The 20,346-nt window shown below is 41.2% G+C and overlaps 2 protein-coding genes, 1 long non-coding RNA gene and 1 other non-coding gene across 6 annotated transcripts in view; 1 reads left to right on the forward strand and 3 right to left on the reverse strand.

Annotated features, from left to right (window-relative positions):
* Positions 1–263: 263 nt before the first annotated feature.
* TIPIN (TIMELESS interacting protein) lies at positions 264–8,974 on the reverse strand. 2 transcript variants are annotated; one of them, XM_063346036.1, is made up of 8 exons: positions 8,470–8,974; positions 7,896–8,054; positions 6,547–6,640; positions 5,574–5,649; positions 4,337–4,459; positions 3,717–3,780; positions 1,677–1,874; positions 264–1,298 (listed from the first exon to the last, which is right to left on the reverse strand). In XM_063346036.1, the coding sequence occupies exons 2-8, from the start codon at positions 8,026–8,028 to the stop codon at positions 1,147–1,149; spliced, it is 840 nt and encodes a 279-aa protein (XP_063202106.1). In that variant the 5' UTR covers positions 8,029–8,054; positions 8,470–8,974; the 3' UTR covers positions 264–1,146. The 2 variants fall into 2 exon arrangements, with proteins under 2 accessions (XP_063202106.1, XP_063202105.1); XM_063346035.1 differs by having other exon boundaries at positions 8,466–8,974.
* Positions 2,694–2,830, reverse strand: LOC134521248 (small Cajal body-specific RNA 14). Its single transcript, XR_010072705.1, has one exon. It is a non-coding gene; the product is annotated as a small Cajal body-specific RNA 14 (non-coding RNA).
* Positions 8,975–13,272: 4,298 nt separating the features above from the next.
* On the reverse strand, positions 13,273–16,073 carry LOC134520717 (uncharacterized). 2 transcript variants are annotated; one of them, XR_010072523.1, is made up of 4 exons: positions 15,857–16,073; positions 15,522–15,746; positions 14,552–14,641; positions 13,273–13,948 (listed from the first exon to the last, which is right to left on the reverse strand). It is a non-coding gene; the product is annotated as an uncharacterized LOC134520717 (long non-coding RNA). The 2 variants fall into 2 exon arrangements; XR_010072522.1 differs by having other exon boundaries at positions 13,273–14,641.
* Positions 16,074–16,262: 189 nt separating this feature from the next.
* Positions 16,263–20,346, forward strand: part of MAP2K1 (mitogen-activated protein kinase kinase 1) — a 39,771-nt gene continuing 35,687 nt past the window's right edge. Inside the window, exon 1 of the mRNA XM_063345672.1 lies at positions 16,263–16,635. Coding sequence (XP_063201742.1) covers positions 16,556–16,635 — 80 coding nt within the window. The 5' untranslated portion in view covers positions 16,263–16,555. The remainder of the gene's footprint in view (positions 16,636–20,346) is intronic.

Consider the following 20,346-nt stretch of genomic DNA (forward strand, 5'->3'; position numbering starts at 1 on the left):
TATGAGTTCTTGAAAAATTTTTTATGTGATAAATCTCATCTTCCAGACTAAAGAGTGTAGTGAATTATTTGAACTATTGTTGAAAAAACTTACTTTCCCATGTTGTCCCTAAATTCCTAGAACCTAAGTATTTCCTACAGCTGTGTTTGGTTATCTTCCACAAGAGTTTAGCAAGTTAAACTCACAGCTACAAGGATATAAAAAGCAGACTCCTTCACACTAACCTGGAGTACAGAATTTTGTTTATTGAAATGCCCTAGCTCTCAGCTGGCATAAAATAACACCTGTTGACACAAACTTATTTCATCTGTTCTAAGTGCTGCTCTCATCTTAATTCACTTTCTAGAAATTCACTTTCCTGTTACAAACAACAGTCTACCCTGTGCTCAGGGCTTTACCATTATGGTGATTCTTGTTCATTCCACAGAAGTGAAAAGGGAGAAGGAAAAACAAGACTGTAAGAAGAGGATGACACAGAGCCTTGAGACAGAGAACAAAATCAGCCGAAGGGAGATAACTAACATGGTCAAAGCCGAAGCACATTCCCTTAAGGGATGTACTCATCTGTGAAGAGACATCTGAGCTAGCACAAGGGATGGGGAAAGCTGGAGGGCAGGGAGTTGTAACAGCCTCATATATGAAGTTCAGGTTTGACTTCTGAAGTTTAATATCTTCAATTTTATAAGAAAAAGATACAGGTACTTGATAACAAAGTTAAAAAAAATCCAGGCTGACCTGTTCAGACATAGTACTATCTGATATTGTACATACCCTGTATTAAAAGAAAAACAACCAACCAACACAGCTTTAACAGAAACTTCACTGTCAATATCCCAGTTACTTCAGTTTGACATCAATTGTAAACGAAATTCAAAGCAGGCCAAAAACTCATTAAGGTGCCCTGAAAAGTGTTGGGGGAGGTGTAAAAGATGCCTCAAATGCAGATGAAGAACTTCTGGTGTAGGGAGCTGCTCATCTGCAGTTTCAAGAGAAGAGTTCTGTCCAACCATGCAGATGTCGTGGTGGAGACTTCCATAAAGCTTCTGGAGTCAGAGTGCAAAGGGCCAGCAACAGTTAATATAACGATAGTACATAAAACTTGGGGGGTCTTTCAGTCAAGAAAGTCATTCAAAGTATAGGGAACGGTTACTGCTTTTCACTGGCACATTCCAATTCTGTATCTCCAGCTTCTGGAACAGCAACCTTGGTTGTAGTAACTTGAGTGTCTTCGATAAGGTCAGTGGGATCCTGAGCAACTGGGGTATTAAACTCCTCTTCCATGTAATGAGCAGAGAGCTCTGTTAAAAAAGAAAAAAAGGTCATAAAGCAATTCCTACCATGAGAAAGCACTGTTGCTGTGTTTAACAGTGCAGTTTCTAGCACCAGAGTCCCACCACAGTCCGTGGGAAAGCCAACTGGAGATGACCAGCAAGTTGAGTTTCATTTCATCAGACAGAGCTATCATGACTTGGTGTGACAACTAGGGAGAGCAGTTCTGACTTAGCTTTGGAGGAGTCTGACTACAGGAAGACAGTTTAAGTTTGAGAGTTGCACATTTTGCTACTTACTAGAAAAGCAATCGCTACCATTTCCTTGAACTGACTCAGCAGCTCAGTTGTACAAGCTTCTCAGGCTACTGACCTTACCATTAACACTCAATTTACAGAGTCGATTACCATTGTGTTGCGACTGGCTGTTGCACTGCATCTTTGCTTGCCTACGTTCCAAGGCCAGCTGCCTGTTCTTCTTGATTCGCTGTTGTTGCTCTTCCGTGAGAGTTGTACCAGACAGAGAATTGAGTTCTTCTGCATTGCCAGAGCAGGAACGTACATCTTCAGTGGCTGTATCCAGCCCATTGCTTGCTCCTCCACCATCTGGTTAAAAGTGAGGAGGGGGGAGGGGGAAGAGGGGCAGAAATCAACATTTTGAACTCAGAGGGATCTAAATACCTGTCAAGAGAACATTTTTAAAGCATTTCTATGATCTACATTTTAAAGTTGTATTGACAGCTGAAGATCACTCAGTAATTTAGTTTTAACGGGCAATTTTCTGCCTAGGTTCACATGCCTGATATTCAGAGTATACAACAAATGCTTATCAGACACCCCAAACACACTTAATAAATGCCTGAATTTAGAGAGGCATAGCTCTGTGTGTTAAGTTAGTAATCACGAGCTGTGCTTGAAAGTTAAGAAGAGACAGTAAATTCCAGCAATCCCTACTGAAAGGGCAGGTAATTTTCTTCCCACCCCTACTCATACAGTACTGCCCTTTGGGAATTGGCAGGACTAGTTACAGGAGTCAGACAGAAGTTTGAACATAGGCACTGAATAGTCAGTTTTGAATTCAGTGTGCTATTATTATGGAATATTTACTCATTTGCCCACATTAACACATGCAAAACAGAGGCAGTCCAACTCCATGAGACAAACTTCACCCACCAATAGAGAAGCAGAGCACTTTTTCGAGAGTGCCTAAGGCCAAGTATGCTTGTGCCTCTGCACCACTTTAAGCCTGTGAATAGAGAAGTTAGCTGACAACAAGGTTTTGGTTTTTAATACAATACTCTATCTGCAGTTTCTATTTCAAAACTGTAAGGTACCTACTCAAGTTTTTCAATTGAAGACTGACCAGCTGTAGCAGTACACTCGCTAACACAGTTCAAGAACAGATCAGCACTGTATTTAAATACAAATGTATGGAACCATCGCACAGAAAAATCTGATAACTCTACAGACCCTGTCGGCAGGAACCATTTGCTTTACTGTTCGTGGCTGCTTACGGTTGCATTCCATTTCTAGCAAATGCAGCCAAGAGTGAAGACAGCCACATGCCACTAACAGCCCAAAGGCCGTCCCCACAGGTGAGGCAAGGTTCTACCACTGGTTAACTCAGCCACCAGAACACCTTTCCCAAGCACTGATTTGTCTGGAGGCTGAGGTTCAAGTGAAGACAAACTAGACCTATGTGAAAACCTGCGAAGAAGCTTAGGGATGACTACGAAATTCTCTCATTTCTGCTAATAAAGTTTCTTTTGAACTACCAAGTGAACTCTGCTCTCTCTTTTTATATAAAAAAAAATAATTGATTGATTCTAGTCTAGCTAAAAACATTATCTGATCAGAAGAGACTCTTGAATTACCTAGTTGTTAAGTGGCTGGATTTTCATATTAGAAGAAATACTCAGTAGTAGCTATATGCCAAGACGGACACATAGACGTAACTGCCCACGAACATTAACAAGTACTTTCCCTACTAAGAACACTACACCCTGACTGCACTGTAACAGCTTGTGGTATAAACAGTGTAAGGAGTGTTTGATTTCTGCATTAGTAAGATCCAAGAGCTCTTCATACTGCACACTCATAAGAGTAAACACAAACCAATACATTCACTTGTTAATTGCAGTTTTGGGGTTTTTTTTTTGCAATAATGTTGCCAACAATGTGGGTAATGATACCCATTTTCAATTTCCTTTCAGTATACCACACACTTTTATTTACTTTTGCATATACATGTAGCATTTTAGTCACAGTATCAGGCCAGTTTTGTAATCTTAAGTCTCACAGAAGCTTGATTTTAAAAGAGAGAGGAACGCTCAACAATTTCTTCTACATTAGAAAAGCGTATCATGATCATTAACTTCTGGTCAGTACAAGGTGAAGTAAAGTAATTCTGAGCACTGAACCACTGAGCAAACAGCACAATGAACATACCTTCATTACTCACAAAGTCTTCATGTAAAATAGGAAGATCAAGTCTAATCCGTTTTAGGCAGGTCTGCAAATGAGAAATTAAAACACCAGCATTTCATCTGTAACAAAATCTTTTGTACAACATTGCTATGTTTTTAATACTACTCCCAATTTCTCTTTACACTTTATAACTCTGAAAAAAATACTCCTTTCACTACACGTCTGTTTGACCCACAACTTTCAGTGCCTTGTTCCTAGTCCTCATCTACCATCTAGCCAGATGAAGCAACATCCTTCATAACTCTTCTTTTGCAGGTTCAAATATTAAAAAAGAAACAAAACCCAAAAAACCAACCAGTTCCATCACTCTTAAGCACATTACTTTGGTTAAAGATGTCCTGGAAAAGCTGAAGCCAATTCTCTGAGGTACTAATTCAAATAAAGAAAGGTTGTATCTAAATGTATTGAAATATTGGAAAGTTGGGTTTTTTTTTTAAAAAGAAAATTCATTTAAACAACATTATACTCCTCAGCATTATGCACAACTTAAGTCTTCTTTTGTTGCATAATTGCTCTCCTAAACCTACCTCTTACACTATTTAGTACTGCACCAGGAGAAACTGACAGGAATTAATACGTACCTGAACTTCCTTTTTGTTCCCCAAAGACTCTACTCTGTCAATAAAATCCTCAAATTGTAATTTGGGAAATAATCTATGAGCCCAGTGTTCCATGTGTCGTATAAGTGTCTTCAGGTCCTCTGCCTACAATATAAAATGAGACATCCAGCTAGTAAAAATTGGCGAAGTCAGAAGACTGCAGAGGGAAATGGGAGAGTAACATTTCTGAAAACATTAGGCACCTGCAGCTTCAAAGCCGCTTGAAAATTTAAGTAATATAAACGCATGGGTAACCTTTCCTTCCACAATTATCTCTAAGTGCAATTTCAAGCTATGAGACAAATAGCGACCCAAGTTCAGGAAGAGCATTTGTATATACTGTAAGACATCTGACAGGCTCCTGAGAAGCTGCCCTTAAACAACCTAGAAAATAAAAAAATCCATAGGGGCACAGCTGGTGTTTATTTTGATGCTTAGAACACACAGAAAAACGTACATCTAAATAACCTTATCCAGTAAGGATTTTTGCTCAGATCAGCAATACTGCCTAGTTTTCTTTGTGCCCCCAGTTGCAAAGCCAGAGTTTACACCATGAATGTTTGCTGTAAACCAGAGATGCACAGGCATCCTTGCAAGTATGCCAATAGTCAAATGATATTTAAAGAAAAATGAGCTTTGTATGTTTAAGTGTACCCAAGACAATGAGACAGTTTGTAGGAAAAATACTGCTTTCTCTTTGCTTAAGTGGTATGTCACACTTTCTTCAATATCAAAAACATTGGGATAGAGGTATCACAAAAGCCAGGAAGATTTTCACTAACAGAGGAAACCGATCATGAAATGAGATGGTAAAGGCATTCCAGATGTAGCAGGCAGTCTTATAATAAGCTCGTTCCAATTTAAAAAAAAAAACAAAAAAACACCAAAACATTCTGTGGACAATACAAAGAGTCACAGACATGATATTCTAGTTTTGAATTAGAGGAAAACAGTTTTAAGATCAAAACAAGAATTTTATTGAAACATTTACGTGTGTTTAGAGGTTTGGTTTTTTGGGTTTTTTTGTGGTTTTTTTTTTGTTTGTTTGTTGTTTTTTTTTAAATTTGCAACTACAGACCCTATCAGCGTACATTCAAATAGTGTTAGAAAGCTGGCTGACCAGACTGTAATATCAATTCTCCCCACATCAGATGGGCAGCAATCGATCAAGTCTAGATTAACCTCCCAAGAAACAAAACAAAAGCTCACAACATCTTACCTCATGCCCCTTACCCTTGAACTTTACGTTGTCAAACATGTGTCTCAGGGCTGGAAGTCCTCTTTCTGAAATTAACCTGGTAACAGAACATGGATAAAGTTATTTGAAACGCATACTTTCTTTTTCTAATTAAAAACAAACTAACAACAAAACACCCCCAAAACGACTTCCCATTCCTTTAAGTGGCCTAAAGTTACAGAGCCCTATCTGAAAGATTTACAAAATTAGAAGTTGTTAAGAAAACACACAAAATAGGACAAAGACTCTGTAAGACCAAAGACTTATCTGGAAAGTCAACTGTACACGTATTTCTAGTCCAAAGAGCTTTTTTGTTTTGATTACATGGGAAATCAGTTCTTGTATCTATATTGGCCAAGTAAAACTAATTAGATGCTTCATCAGAGCATCCACCTGTGGTATCACTAACTTCATCAGTATATTTAAAACAGAAAAAAGTGAAAGCTCAGATTCTTTCCCTTGCTTTTCAGGAACTTACATCAGTTTTAGTGAGAACAGCAAAGAAAATATTAAAACCCTTTATCTTTTTACAGAGTTCATCCAGCTTGTACACAAGTCAAGTGTAAGTGTACTTTAAGTAGTACCTTACAGCTACCATCATATTGGGGTTTTGTTTTGAAGCACACTTTATTAAAGAAACGTACAGTACTATGTTTGAGCAAAATAAAGAAAATCAAGCTGGAAGAGTCTTATGTAAGAATAAGAAATATCTCTTAAATTATTAGTCATGTACTAAGTCCCAAAGAGACTTCAAGAAAGTTAGATGAGTAACAGCATTATACAGGTAGGCCGGGAATAAAAAGGTTGAGATACAGCATGCAAGAGGCACTTCCATCTCCTAAACTCTTGACCTTTGACTTAGCTATGATCAAGCAGGAATCACGGTAACCTTCACCATTCCCCCACTGCCATATACCAAATTAATCACAGAAAGAAATATTCTGTAAAAAATAACCTCTGGGCATCCAGTTTAGGCATTGGTCTTTTAACTGCTTTCCGTGGAGCTACAGCAGAATCCTTTGTTTGTGACTGTTGGTCTCCATCTGGTTCTAATAAAGGCAATAACACACTTTAAGTATGTAATCTAAATGACATCAACTAGAATTATGATATGCAAATTTTAAGTTTCTACCCCATCAAAAATACAACAGTCACAAGTAATCCACTGCAGGTATAGTACTCCAAACAAATGTCTGCAAATTTCGCCATGCTTCTCCCACAAGACAGATTGGAAATAAATCCATTTCTGCAAAATATACTGAGGAATCAACTTTTCTAGCAAAGTAGGTTCCATAAAAGGGAAATTTCTTTATTTTAGAACTCTTACATTGTATTTCTGATGAGAAGTGTATTGACAGTAGATACTGCTTCTAAAAGTTAAGAAACTCAAATTTTCAATAAACGTAATTTGACAGGTGTGTCCCAAAGTTTCCACTGACAGATCTGAAAGACAGACCTAAACCACCAGCATTGCCTTAAAAAAAGAAAACCACAGGTGATGTGCGACCACCATCAATATGTCTTTTAAGAACCAAAGTCCATATACTTTTTGACTAGGGCCACTACATATTATTTGACTGCAACAGACAAGGCACCAGTACCCATCTCATCTCAGAGCTAACAATTAGTTATGATACTGATTTCTTGGTTTACTTTTTGTTACTTTGAACATCAGGAATTCAGAAGTTGTCCTTTTCATCTATCAAGGAACTAAATCTATTCAAAATCCTATTTTCTAGTGAACAGACAGAGCAGAGATCAAGGAAAACATCTGTTTAATACTACAGGCAAATACGAGTAGAAGTAAACAATAGTTAAAATAAAAGTCTTTATACTTTCTATTAGCTTGTTCAGTACACAGTAAGATAATTTCAAATACAAATAATTAAGTTTTACTGTCCTGAAACATCTTGGATTTTTCCTAGGTCACATGCTCTACAAAGTCTACCAACACCTCCCTGGAATACTACATTCAACATCCCTACTTTGTCTGAAATCCAATGCATAAAGGTTAATTATAGATCACTGCTGTATAATTATTTTTACCAACATTTTGTCAGAAGAGCTTGAATTTTTTGAAGATTGACGTGCACATTCTCCTGGAATCTACAAAAATAAACTTTTCCCACAAGCTCGTAAGTATAGAAGTGGTAACAATTTAAATTTATAATTGCTTTCTTATCTACACAAGACTTTTTATGCAGTAAACTCCAGTTAGTGAAGTACAACACCAATAATACTGATCTCCCAGCATTTCATTGTCTATATTGCAAAATGGAATCTTTAGGGGTCACAGGTGTTCACCTCCATTAGCTTGAGCCCATTCAACATCGTCTCCTCCGGGAGAGGCAGGAGGTGGAAGAGGTGGGAACGTTTCATCTTCTGTGTTCTCATAATCAGGAAGATCAAACAAGTTGTTCTCTAGAGGATCTATCATTGCCTCAGATAAACTTTCTTCCCCTCCTGCAGGAAATACCAGAAGTATTTAAAGAGAAGGAGTGAGAAGAAATGGCTGCCATGGAAGCAGCTAAACATCAGTTACATACAATATGTCTACAGCTTCTCCAGAAAAAGATTTGCCAACTAAAAAAAAAAAAAAAAAAAAAAAAGAGTCATGCAAGTTAAGTAACAGATACCATGCAGATGGATGACACAATCCGGCCTCGCCAGGCCAAATAAAACAGGGGCTTGTCATGTTTCAACTCATCAAAGTTACTTGGGAGTGGCAGGTACGGCTCACAGAAGTAAAACAAAAGAAATGGAATTCTAACAAAAGCACTTATCAAGGCAGCTGTTTTTCGCTCACATCCTCGATTATCAAGCAGTACGGGGGGGGAGGAGGGGGAGTGATAATTCATCTGATTTACAGCTTACCCACTTGGAAACGCAGTCTGGAGGAGGATTCCCCCTTTCCGGCTCTCCTTAAGCAAAGCTAATTCCAGAGACTTTAGCACATCAGCACAACGGGGAGAAGGACGACCCGGTCTCACGGCGGCTGCGTTCCTAATCAAGGCTTTAGGAACAGCTCTTTTTGATGGGAAATTTGTTTCTCAGGCGGTTTTGGTGACACCCCAGGCAGCTCCCTACCTCCGGGCTGCCAAACCCTCAGGGAGCCGTAGGCTGAAGGAGCCGAGCGACGGCAGCGAAGGAGCTCGCGGGGGTCTCCCTCCAGAGCTACGACCTGCCGGGCGCCGCGGAGGCCCCGCTCCCCTCACACCGCCACAGCAACCCTGAGGCGTGCAGGCACTGAGGGGGGAATAGAGGGGGCCACGACGGCGACTCTCCTGTTCCCACCGGCGGGACGCGAGGCGAACAGGGCTCCTCACCCGCCTCCTGAGGGGAACCAGGCCCGCCCACAGCCCCGCGCCGCCCCCGCTTCCTGCCCGCGCCGGGGCAGCGCCGCGAGAGCCCCGGGTCTCGCGAGGTCCCAGGACGGGTCGAGTGAGGCGAGCGGCCGGCCGCGTGCCGGAGCGCATGCGCGACAGAGCGGCGGCGCTTTTGGCGCCAAAAGGCGGTGGGAGGGGCTGCGCGGCTGAGGCGTTTCCAGGGCTGGGGAGTCGCTTCCCTCAGGGCTTCGCGGGTGAGGCTTAGTGCCACCTCTTCAAGTAAAAGCTGCTGGGGATGAGAGTTTAATTCGAAGAGTCTAAGGTTGCCAGGCCCTGCTATGAATCGGCCCCAGGAATGGGATTTAAAATAGTGGCTGTTGAGCCCTTTCTCATTTTCCTGCCTCTCAGGGCTGCTAGGACAGGTAGTGATCTGTTGGAGCCGGGCCAGAGGAGGCCACGAAGGCGATATGAGGGCTGCAGCCCATCTGCTGTGAGGACAGGCTGAGAGGGCGTTGGGGGGGTTCAGCCTGGAGAAGAGAAGGCTCCGGGGAGAACTTAGAGCCCCTTCCAGTCCTTAAAGGGCCTCCAGGAAAGCTGGGGAGGGACTCTGGAGCAGGGAGTGTAATGATAGGATGAGGGGGAACAGTTTTAAACTGAAAGAGGGGAGATTTAGACCATAAGTGTGGAAGAAATTCTTGGCTGTGAGGGCGGTGAGCCCCTGGCCCAGGTTGCCCAGAGAAGCTGTGGCTGCCCCATCCCTGGAGGGGTTCAAGGCCAGGTTGGACGGGGCTTGGAGCAACCTGGGCTGGTGGGAGGTGTCCCTGCCCAGGGCAGGGGGTGCCACTGGGGGGGCTTTAAGGCCCCTTCCAACCCAAACCATTGTAGGATTCTATGATCCCAGGCTTTCCTCCATAGAGAGGCCAGCTAGAACCTTCTGGTAATTTAAAACTAAACTGTTTCCAATTGTCGAGACTGTAATAAATACACCAAGTCCTCTGAGATTTGGCATCTGTGCACATAAAATGCCATTTAAAGACTTGGACTGCAGGCTGCAGAAACAATAGGAGAGAAGCTCCATGCAACGGTCTCCAGTGCTGTTGCATCTCAAAAATTCCATTTTCGTATTTTTACAGGTCAGTCTGTAGAAATGCGTGTGACTTAAATTACAGGCTCTTCATTTTAGTAAAATGAGAGAAATTAATGTCAAACATTAATACATTAAAGGAATTGGTTTTCCCTTATTTCTCTATATAGACATATAATGTTTCTGTTAATTTAATGTATTCCTTCTAATATGACAAAGGAAAACAATTGCAGTTCCTCTCCAGTTAAAAAACAAGTATTATCCTTTAGTCAAAATTATTTTAACAGTTAATCTTTAAAATGTGTTTCTCCAAATGCAGCAGCATTTTTTATGGCAGAGAATACATTAAATATAGGGAGAACACTTTAATGGATTTGTTAGCATTGAACGCATTTATCTTAACCTTTTAGACATGGCCAGTTTCTTCAATTGACTGAGGCTCATGAGCTATGAAAACAAAAACAAAGATATACTAAGAATTATAGATCAAGTGCTGCTAATTTCCAGCTCAAAACACTGTAGAGATTTGTGTCATATAAAATTACTGAAAATCAAATGTCTATATGATGAGCTCTTTGCATTGAAAATAATTTGCATATCAAAAAATCTTTACAAACAAATTAATTAGGTTTTTTGGGTGTAGCCTAAATATCTGATTCATAATGATTAGTGTGATGCATCTTCTAATGTAAACGTTTTCCTTAATATTTAATGGGAGGGGGTTTATGTGAAGTAATTGGAATTTAAATATTTGGCTAATATCAACCAAACTTATTAGAGGCTCAAGATTTCAAAATTCCCTTAAGCCCCTCGATATTTTGTGCGAAATCAACTGTTAAGTGAAAAGAAATAGCATAGCAGGGTTCTCTGAGAGCAAAGGCAGGGAGAAGGTAGAATTAATTTACATGGCTTGCCAGTCTCCATATACTCGGGTCAGCCAGTCTGCACAGACAGAGCTCTGTCCTGGGGTAGGTGATTTGTCTTTGCTGGAACAGGTAGATAAGAGATACGAAAAAAGTGCTGGTAAAGGTATAAAAAAATACCTTTTTTATATACCCATGTATACAAAAAATATATACCTATGTATATAAAAAATATACAAGGATTAAAGTAAAAGATCACTTACAGTCTCTGCAGAGGAGTACGGTGTTATAAAACCTACGATATTTATGCAACTTTGATTAATCAATATTTTTGAAGAGTGTTTAATTAGAGACTGGACTTGATGACCTAGGTGGTTCTTTCCAGTCCTATGTTCCTAATTAAATGAAAAGCATATGCTGGCAGGCATTGATTATTGTTTTTTCCTCAGGAAATGAATAACCAGCCACATGCTGATAAAATAATAAGTCAGGAAAAAAACAAACCAAAACAAAAACAACCCATAGCTTGCCTTTATTCTAGAAAACACTTCTGTTTTCTAGTTTAGGTGAAACAGAAACATCACTTGTTTATTTCTGTATTGAATAGTGTCATTTCATTAGAAAAACTGCAAAAAATTAGCACCTTATTTTATATTTCAGTCTTCTCTCCTGGTTTATGTTACATGTAATAGATGGCAAAGAAAATCTGTAAAATGGATAATTGGCTACTTACGCATTTGAAGGGTTTTGCTCCTATGGGAGTCATACTTGTTCTGCAAAAACCTTCTAAGTATTATGTTGGCAAAGCTGTTCATTCAATAGACCCTACACAAAACTGGTACCATTGTAGCTGTGTTAGTGGGAGATCACATCTTCCGGATTTAGCAAACTTCAGATATTTGTCACTTATATCTTGCTAATCTAAACTAAATTTTATATTTTACAGTCACCTTAAACATTAATTTATAAGCTCTTAGTATATTACAAAACATTTAAGATTGTGTTTGGATCTACGGTGTTCTCTTAAATCCCTGCTTCTTGAGGAAAACAAGATTTGCAAGACAGGTTGGGATCTCACGCTGTTTGAAAGTCAGTTTGTCTGTCAGCCCCCTTCTAATAATTTTTGATCCTGTTGGCCAATTTCGGTCAAATTCGAATCAGGCTTCTTAAATTCCATTGCTTATGGGACTAATTATTTCCTTAAATTGCTTTGTTAAGCACTAAATAGATTAAGAAGTATTAAATCTTACAAATAAAAGTTTGCGTGCATATGTTTTAGCAGTAAAATATGTTGCAATTGAGCTTTAAAAGCTGGCTTAATTTAGTGATGCAGTTAATCTATACAGTAATCACAGTTTCTTTTTCATGCAAGAAACTAGAAAAAATTCAGGTTTCCAAGAGGGAAAAAAGTAGTGATGAAAACAAGCTTCTTTTTTCCATTTCTGTTTACAGAGACATATTTTAGTTCTATTTTTCAAAGCAGTGGTGGAATCAATAAATCAGAAAGTCTCCCTGCTCAGAAGTCTTTCGTAGAGATTACACTACCTTCTATTTTTTCTTCGTCTTCTCCTCTGTCATCCAACTTGAGAAGCACCTGTTCGTAAAGCAGAACACAGTTCCTTCCGCAGAGAATATTCAAATTCCCAAAACACGTGTTTTGTTTTGGCTGGGAATATATGCTTAATTTTTAATTGCAAATGCACTGAAGTGAAACCTATTTGTTTTACAGAAGTTCAAACCAACCTACAGCAATCTTGAAACTTTGCAAATGTGCTATGTAATCATGTAAAAGAAAACTGGTCATTCAATATGATCGGTGTGACAACCATTATAAAAAAAATCAACAACAACAACAAAACCCAAATAAGGTGTTTTAGGATGCTCTGAGCAAAGCCCAGAGGCCACCCAGCTCTTGGGTCTTTCTAAGGTTCCAGGGGTACGATAGGGCCGGAGGAACTCGGCAGTGGCAGCGTCAGTTACACGGAAATGATTCCCTGTGGTGCCATCAATTCATAAACCCATGACTTTATTTCTATATTCAGTCAATTCGAAATACCTTTGTTTTCATGCTACAGGTCAACGGGACTTCAAAAGAGAGGAGTGAATTCAGTAATTTTTCAGATTCTGCATGTTTACAGTGCAAGTATAAAGTGCTCCAGAGGAGGGAGCTGTCTCTTAGTAGCTGGAATTGGATAGAGGGAGTATGTCTTTCAACGGCAAAGCTGTGAAAATAATAATTTAATCTTTTCTACTTTAGAAATGGGTAAGAAGTTAGGAATGATACAGCATTTTCGCATTATATATAGGGAAGTTTGTTAATAATTTCAGTTGCTACAAAAGCTTTAATGACTACTTTGATTAAAAATATTATTTTACTTTTGCAAACCACAGAAAATTAAAACATGGAATTCAGACCAGTGCTTTGTACAAAGCATTTACAATATAAGTTTTGTTGTGGAATTTCCTCTGCACTTTTGCTGTCAGCTGAGTCAACCAGTGTTATCCACACTTATTTATTGCTGTGTTTCAAAAATTCTGCATGCTGGAACCTCTGCTTTCAGTAGATATGTCCAGTCACTCACCTGTTTGTGTAGGCTGTTTTTCTGATGGAGAAAACCAAGCACTGTTACAAGGCAAAAAAAACCCCCCAAACTAATTCAAACTCTGTGAAAATTCACAACAAAAATTCTTCTTTGTTCAGTCCAAATATTTAGACGAAAATAAACCTTCCCTGCAATCATCTTTTCAGAGAAAAAGAGGCCATACTTTGCAACACAGTAGAATAACTATAGTTACATAACTCATGTGGGCAATTATGGCTTAGTGCAACTGCAATTATATGGGGCATATATAGTAATTGTGCATTCAATACCTGTCTAATATTCACATGTTCTCTGCAGAGTTCAGCGTTTCAGACAAAAGAGTCCTTGCATTTCCTCACACACAGTTGTGTAAAGAGAAGACCAGACTCAGCTGCAACTCAGTGTCTTTCAGAAAAAAAGTCTGATTTCAGCATAGAAAGACTTGATACTGCATGAGTCACTGTAAACACTAGTCGTTCGGTTTTACTATAGTGCCTTAATCCTGTAGCAAAAAAGAAAGGAAAATAACATATAATTAAAAATTCTTAAATAACTATATTCCCAGTATTTCTTATCGCAATTTCTTATATTTTAATTTGTGGCTGAATCAACTCATTGGAGTGTAAAACCTGTCCACAGTTGCAAAGAAGTTACATATTCACGTGTCTACATCGTATCGGAAAAAGACTGTCGTGCTTCCAAAGTTAGGGAATCTCAGCAAAAAATTGTGTTTTATGGAATGCGTGATAAAGAGCACGTGGCTGAGAACTGCTTCACAGGGTGGAGGTCTGTGCTTGTTGCAGGCACGGAACACAGCAGGAGCATGCAAAGGGTTCCCACTCCTCGCCAAGAGACACACGCACTGTCCTGAAGCTGGAGCATCCGCCCGACAGGGAGGAAAGGCATTAGGCATTGATCTTTTCCTGCTCTCAGGCAAGAAAGCCCAGAAATCAAATAGCAGTGGTTGTGGTCAGTGCTGGAACTGCCAAAGGAACTGATTTGTCACTCCTCTACCCACACCAGGACATTCACCACCACCTCGGCACCGGGTCGTTCAGTGCTGCTTCTGTTCTTGGCTTACATGTCTGTGAGAGGTTTCACTTACCACTGAAGCAAATTTATGAGTAACTGTAGAGCCTTTCCTTATAGATGTGTCATGTTTGTTGACAGGTAGAGCAACGTCCGGTACACAAACCTGCAATGGAAATGGAAAGAATTTCTCATCTGTGTCAGAAAGCAGAAGAAATCTGCAAGCCCTTCTTGATGCATAACTTCTAAGCATATGGGCCTTAAAAGAGTCTTCACCTTTACTTCTGCTGCATTCAGACCACAAGAAGTTGATCTTCCAAAGAAGCACAAACTTTACCAAATTTGTTCACAGCGTTTCAGCAGTAGAGGTAGGATTGTATTGTCGCTCTGTTCAGAAAAGTCAAATAGACCTAATTCCTTTTATCTCTTGACTATTATCACACGATTAGCATAGGAATGTCATCATTTTAAGCACTGCATGTGTGTAATATCCAGGTTGGCTTTGTTGATCCAAATAGGGCCATTGGTAGTACTCTTAATACTCCATCCTCCCCCAAGATCTACAACTAAGTAACAGGAATCTTTACATTTAAATTCCTCTGCTTGCGAAGAGAACTGGTGTGGAGGAGCGGTATTACTGACTGAAGAAGAGAGATATCCATCGCTGTTAAAGTCACGCCCCCCAGAGGACACCACCGCTGGCCTGGAGCAGGAATATTCAGCTGCACACGCTGTTGGAGACAACACTTCTGTCCCCTGCGCCAGCCCGGTTTGTGAGGGGCACTGGGACATCCTCACCCCACCTGTGTGCCACCCTGCTCCTGCCACGCTCGCTGCGGGGGGTCACATCTCTTCCAACGTTACTTGGCAGACTTATTTTCTAAAAAATCAGTATGTTAGAGACGCATGGAAGCAAGTTGATGTTAAAGCAAGGCCACGGTCAGTTCAAATCCCAAGGTAGAAGCTTTATTTCAGCAGAAAGGTGGCTTTTGTGCTCCGAAATTTTAACCTCGTATTTACGTTGGTGTTTTTCTCCCCAGAATTACCTGTATAAAAGAGGCTCCGTTCCTTCCACGGCGTGGGGGTGGCAGGCGTGCTGCCCAGTGGTTCGGGACTTCTGTGTCTGACCTCAAAACTGTTAAAGAAGTAGTGGATTCACAAAATGCAATCCCCATATAGAACATCGATTTTTTTTTAAGATTTATTTTATAAGTCATTCTTTCTCAGCCGTACATTCTTGCTTTTGCATGCCAAAAAATGATAGAGAGCTCCTGGAAAAGAAAATTTTCCTGGTTATATTTTTTAGGTTCACTGAAGTAACGTAATTACAAAACCCCAAATCCTAGTGATGCAAGTCAGAACTTCAGAGAAATGTACATACATAAAACCATCATCGCATTAACGTGGGAAATCTGTGACCCAATCTGGCCCTTCCCCCAGCAAAAGCAGCTCGGGCATTTCATTTTCATACTCCTTTTGCTGTGTATAATTCGCAGTTTTGTAACTGCCGTCCTCCGTTTCCATTTTTAATTCAGGCTCTTGCTTTGGGAAATATTTAGCAGCCGTTAGTACCCCAGCCGAGGCTTGTATTTTAATGATGAACAGAGTAGTTTCCACACGGGGCAGCGGTACGCGGAGGGAGCGGCCGCCCGCGGCTGCGGGCAGAGCGCGGTGAGGGCAGGGCTTCAGCGGGGCTTCTCCGCGCCCGCCGCGCCTGCGCCTGTCCGCCGCGCCTGCGCGCTGGGGGGGCCGGGGCGCCCAGGGCGGTGCGCGCAGGCGCGGTCCCGCAGAAGGGCACATTTTGAGCCCGGGCAGTTTTCCCCATCGGGAGCTGCCGGGAGGGAGCTCTGCGCGGCGCCGCCGGGGGGAGGCCGGCGCTGAGCGGCAGGGGCGGCGCGGGGCGGACGGGGTCTGGCGGCGGCGCAGGCACCTGCCCGCTGAGGGGGCTGCCCGCAGCCCGCGGGGGCGCCGGCGGCGAGGGGAGCTCCCAACTTTGCTCCGCCGCAGGAAGTCTCGAACCTGGCCGAAGTGGGGCCGGGGATTCTCCGTCCCTCACCCTCCGCGCTGTCTGGGGGAGAAAATGCCGAAGAAGAAGCCCGGGCCGATTCAGCTCAACCCCGCTCCGGATGGATCCGCTGTCAACGGGACCAGCTCTGCAGAGTGAGTGAAGCCGCTTGGGGGTGGCCGGGGCTCCGGCGGGGCTGCCCGCGCTCCGCGTCCCTGAGGTGACGGGCGCGGCCGCCCCCACTGCCGCCTCCCCGCCGGCCGCAGCGGGGTGTCGGGGTGTGTGCGTGTGTGGTCTGCGAACAGGCCCCCGCCGGGAAAAGCGCGTATCCCAGGCGGTGAAGCGGCACCAGCACTGCTGGGTTAGTTTCTCCTTAAGCCCTTTCGCTTTAAACCGGCACGGCCTGGTTTCCAGAAAAATCAGAATTGCTGGTTCCTGGGGGGTGCGTGGCCCCTTCGCGGTAGCTACTGAGGCTCCTCAGCGGAACGAGTGGACGGTGGCTTCGGCAATAAACAAAACTTCTGTCAGATCTGCAAGGTGCATAAGCTGGGGGAAAAAACAAAGAGAAGAAAACTTGTATTAACTCTCTTCTCGTAGTCCTTAATGGCATCTGCTGAATTCTTAGATTACATAATTATCTATTAAGTACCAAATTATACCCTTCTAATGGCATATTTCATAACTGCGTGTGTGGGAGAAATTATATTGAAAATCACAGATTTGTAGAAAAGGTGTTTTGTTTTTCCTCCTCCCTGGCTTTAAACCAAACTAACACTAGTTTCAGTAAATCTGTTTTTTCAGTAATTAGCCGGCAATGTGAGGTACATCAGTGAGTGTGTTTGGAGAGAATGCTTCCGAGCTTTCCTGTGTGTAATACAAACATGACACTGTATGAATGTGTGGAAGGTAGGTCTGAGCTAATCATGGGTACACTTGCAGGGCAAAAAAAGACTGAACACTGGATTGTTGCATGTTGCTCCTGAAGTCTCTGTTGATCTCACAGATCTGTGTGAGCATGGTGGCTTTAGTGACGCAGATACAGTGTCAGTGTCCTAAAGTAATGAAGTGTTATAAAAGGTTTTTCTTTGAGGCTAACAGGCCTGTGTTCACCACCTAATTTTTAGATTAAGATGATGGGCTAGCTCTTAACTGAGCCTTGAAACACACGTGCAAGTTGGAAGAACAGAATCTTGTCCCTGTATGGTCAGTTCAGTCTCCCTTGGATATGTAAACTGAGCTCTGTATGTACCACTCTGACAAAAGGTATGTGAGGCAGAACTGCAGTGAGATCTACAAACCTTGGGCTTTAAAGTGTCCTGCATGTGTCATTGTTGCCACCTTCTTCAGACAGGCTCAGATTTCATTTAACCACCCAAACATCTCACAAAAAAAAAAATTAAAAAACCCCAACCATAAAATTCAGTGTATAGCAGTTCTAGCTGTGACATTTCTAGCAAACTTTTTTGATGATTAACTGAGAGATGAGCTGTTTAAAAAACTATTCTTTGCTAGGAGTTAGTGATTGTATCTAAGCATTATGATATGACTATTATGCAGGTTTTGTTCTGGATTGATAAGGGGAAAATAATATTTTTTTATATCTCCCTGTATAGCACCTTCCAGTTGATTTTTCTTCGGGGTAGTTGTGGATACATTGATTTACATGTCTGATACCCACTTACTTGTTGGAAACTTTTGGAGACTCATGGCAGTGTTGAGTCTTATTTATACCAATGAACTACCTTGCTTCCTTTTCTGTTTTGTATGTTGATTTGTTTGGTATTTCCCAGACTTGTGCTCTTTGTCATATATGAGACCTTATACCCAGCTTTTGTCAGGCTCAGAGAGATGTCAAGTATTTTTAAAAGAGGTAGCTTAGTGAAAGTAAATCCAGCAACCTGTTGTCCTATAAACAGCCATAAATAATTAACTATGGAAATATCCCCTCATCCTACTAATATTAAATCCTTACTGTGAAATATTTCAAATAGCAAAGAATAGTTGCACCAGAATTTGGAAATGGGGTTTGGGTGGGTTTTGGAATTAAATTGAAAACTGTTTGTTTGGTTTTTGCTTACCTCTGTAAGATGTTTGTGTTTTGGTTTTTTTCTCTCCTGCTCTGTGTGATTTCCTTTTCTTGCCCCCCTGTTTGCCCCTTTCCCCCCCTTTGGTTAGTACTTGAAATCAGCAGTAGAGGTGTTTGTCAGGCTGTATATGTTGTCAAGTGGTTCAAGTATGCTATGCATCTGTGGACTACCATATTAACACTTTCTAAAGCTCTGTTCCTGGTATAGTGGAATTTTGGCTATGTGAGTCTCCAGTTACTCATTTGCTTCCAGCATATACAAACCTGTCACTTTGCAAATGATCTTGGAGGCTTCCCTGTTCTCTTTCAGAGAAGAGAACCTCTCAAGAGAAAGAATGAAAAGAGCTCAAATTACTTAGCTAAGTAAAACGATGATTCAGAGCGAGGTGGTATGATTGCTGTCTATAAATGCATGAAGGACCTGAACATCCAGAAGGAAGGAAGTTATTTAGGCCCAAAGGCAATGTTGGCACGAAATCAAACAGATATAGATCGGCCATCAGTAGTTGTATGTTGGAATTCGGAAACTTTCTGGCTGTCAGAGGTGGAAGGTTCTGCAGTGTATTCTGACAGGTATTTGACCCCCAGAATCTCTTGCTCCTTTTAAAATATTGAAGCTTAATACTTTTCGGAATGAGTACATATGATACTTTGGCATCCTGGTAGAAAGGAAGGGGAAAGGGAGGAAATGAAAGAAGAGACTGGATGATTCAGGATATTTTGCTTTCCATTCCTGTCTTGTCCTCTGGCTTCATCCTTATTTGGCCATGGGAACTCATTGACTAGAGTAAGGAAAAGCTCAGAGCTTGAGGTGTAGGGCTTTAAGAATTGTGCGTGCAAGGCCTAGCTCTTACTTGCATGACTCTTCTTTCCCTCCCCTGGCAAGGTAGTACAAAGGAGAATTAGGGTACTTGCAATATAAAAGTGTGTATACTGAATATTTTAATGAAAATGTCGATATGTTTTTCTCTTGACAGCAGTTTTTCTTATTTGTAGCGATTACTTTATTGGCACAGGATGTTGTGGTTCTCTCTGGGGCCTTCCAAATCCCTAGCTACCCTGCTGGACAATAGAGACAACTTAATAAAAGATTTTCCTATGCTGTGAGCTTCACTTCTGTTTTTGACACTTCCTGCAGAGAAGCAGTTGCACAGGGAGGGTTGAACCTGTGCTGCTCTTCTTGAGCTTCAGATCATCGGAATGAAACCAAGATAACATTGGCCAGCTGCAAGTTTAATTTCATTCTGGTATGTCTGGAGCCACACAGTTGTAACTGTGCAAAGATTTTTGCAGAGAAAACGGGGGAAAAACCCCAAACAAACCAACCTGAAAGAAAATTAGTAAGAGGAATCTTTTGACTGAACGTAGTTTACTGTCTTACTAGCCAAAAGAAACAAGAACAAAATCTCTACTTTCTGTTCCTTTCAAACTTCTGACTCCCTTTAAATATCTGACAGTTGTTACCCAATTTCTCTAAATGTTTCTCTAAATCCAAACTAGACCCAGAACATGAAGCTGAAGCTCTGCAAAGAAGCAGGAGGGTAGGTTTCAAGGTAATGCCATGTTCTGTATTACAATATGTTGTTTTTTGTTTGTGTGAAAAGAAAGGTACTTCATCTCATTCTTTAGTTGCATCTTTAGAAAAAAGGTAAGCAAAGGGGAATGGTCATATTTATAATGAGAAAGTTAATCTGATATAAAATACTAGTGAAGACAAGGTACAACTAGTTTTTAGCTAGCTGTAGGTAGTCCACTAAATGCCAGCTAAGGCATGTATGGT

Source organism: Chroicocephalus ridibundus, chromosome 9 (genome assembly GCF_963924245.1).
Source record: "Chroicocephalus ridibundus chromosome 9, bChrRid1.1, whole genome shotgun sequence".
In the NCBI taxonomy this organism is placed as follows: Eukaryota; Metazoa; Chordata; class Aves; order Charadriiformes; family Laridae; genus Chroicocephalus; species Chroicocephalus ridibundus.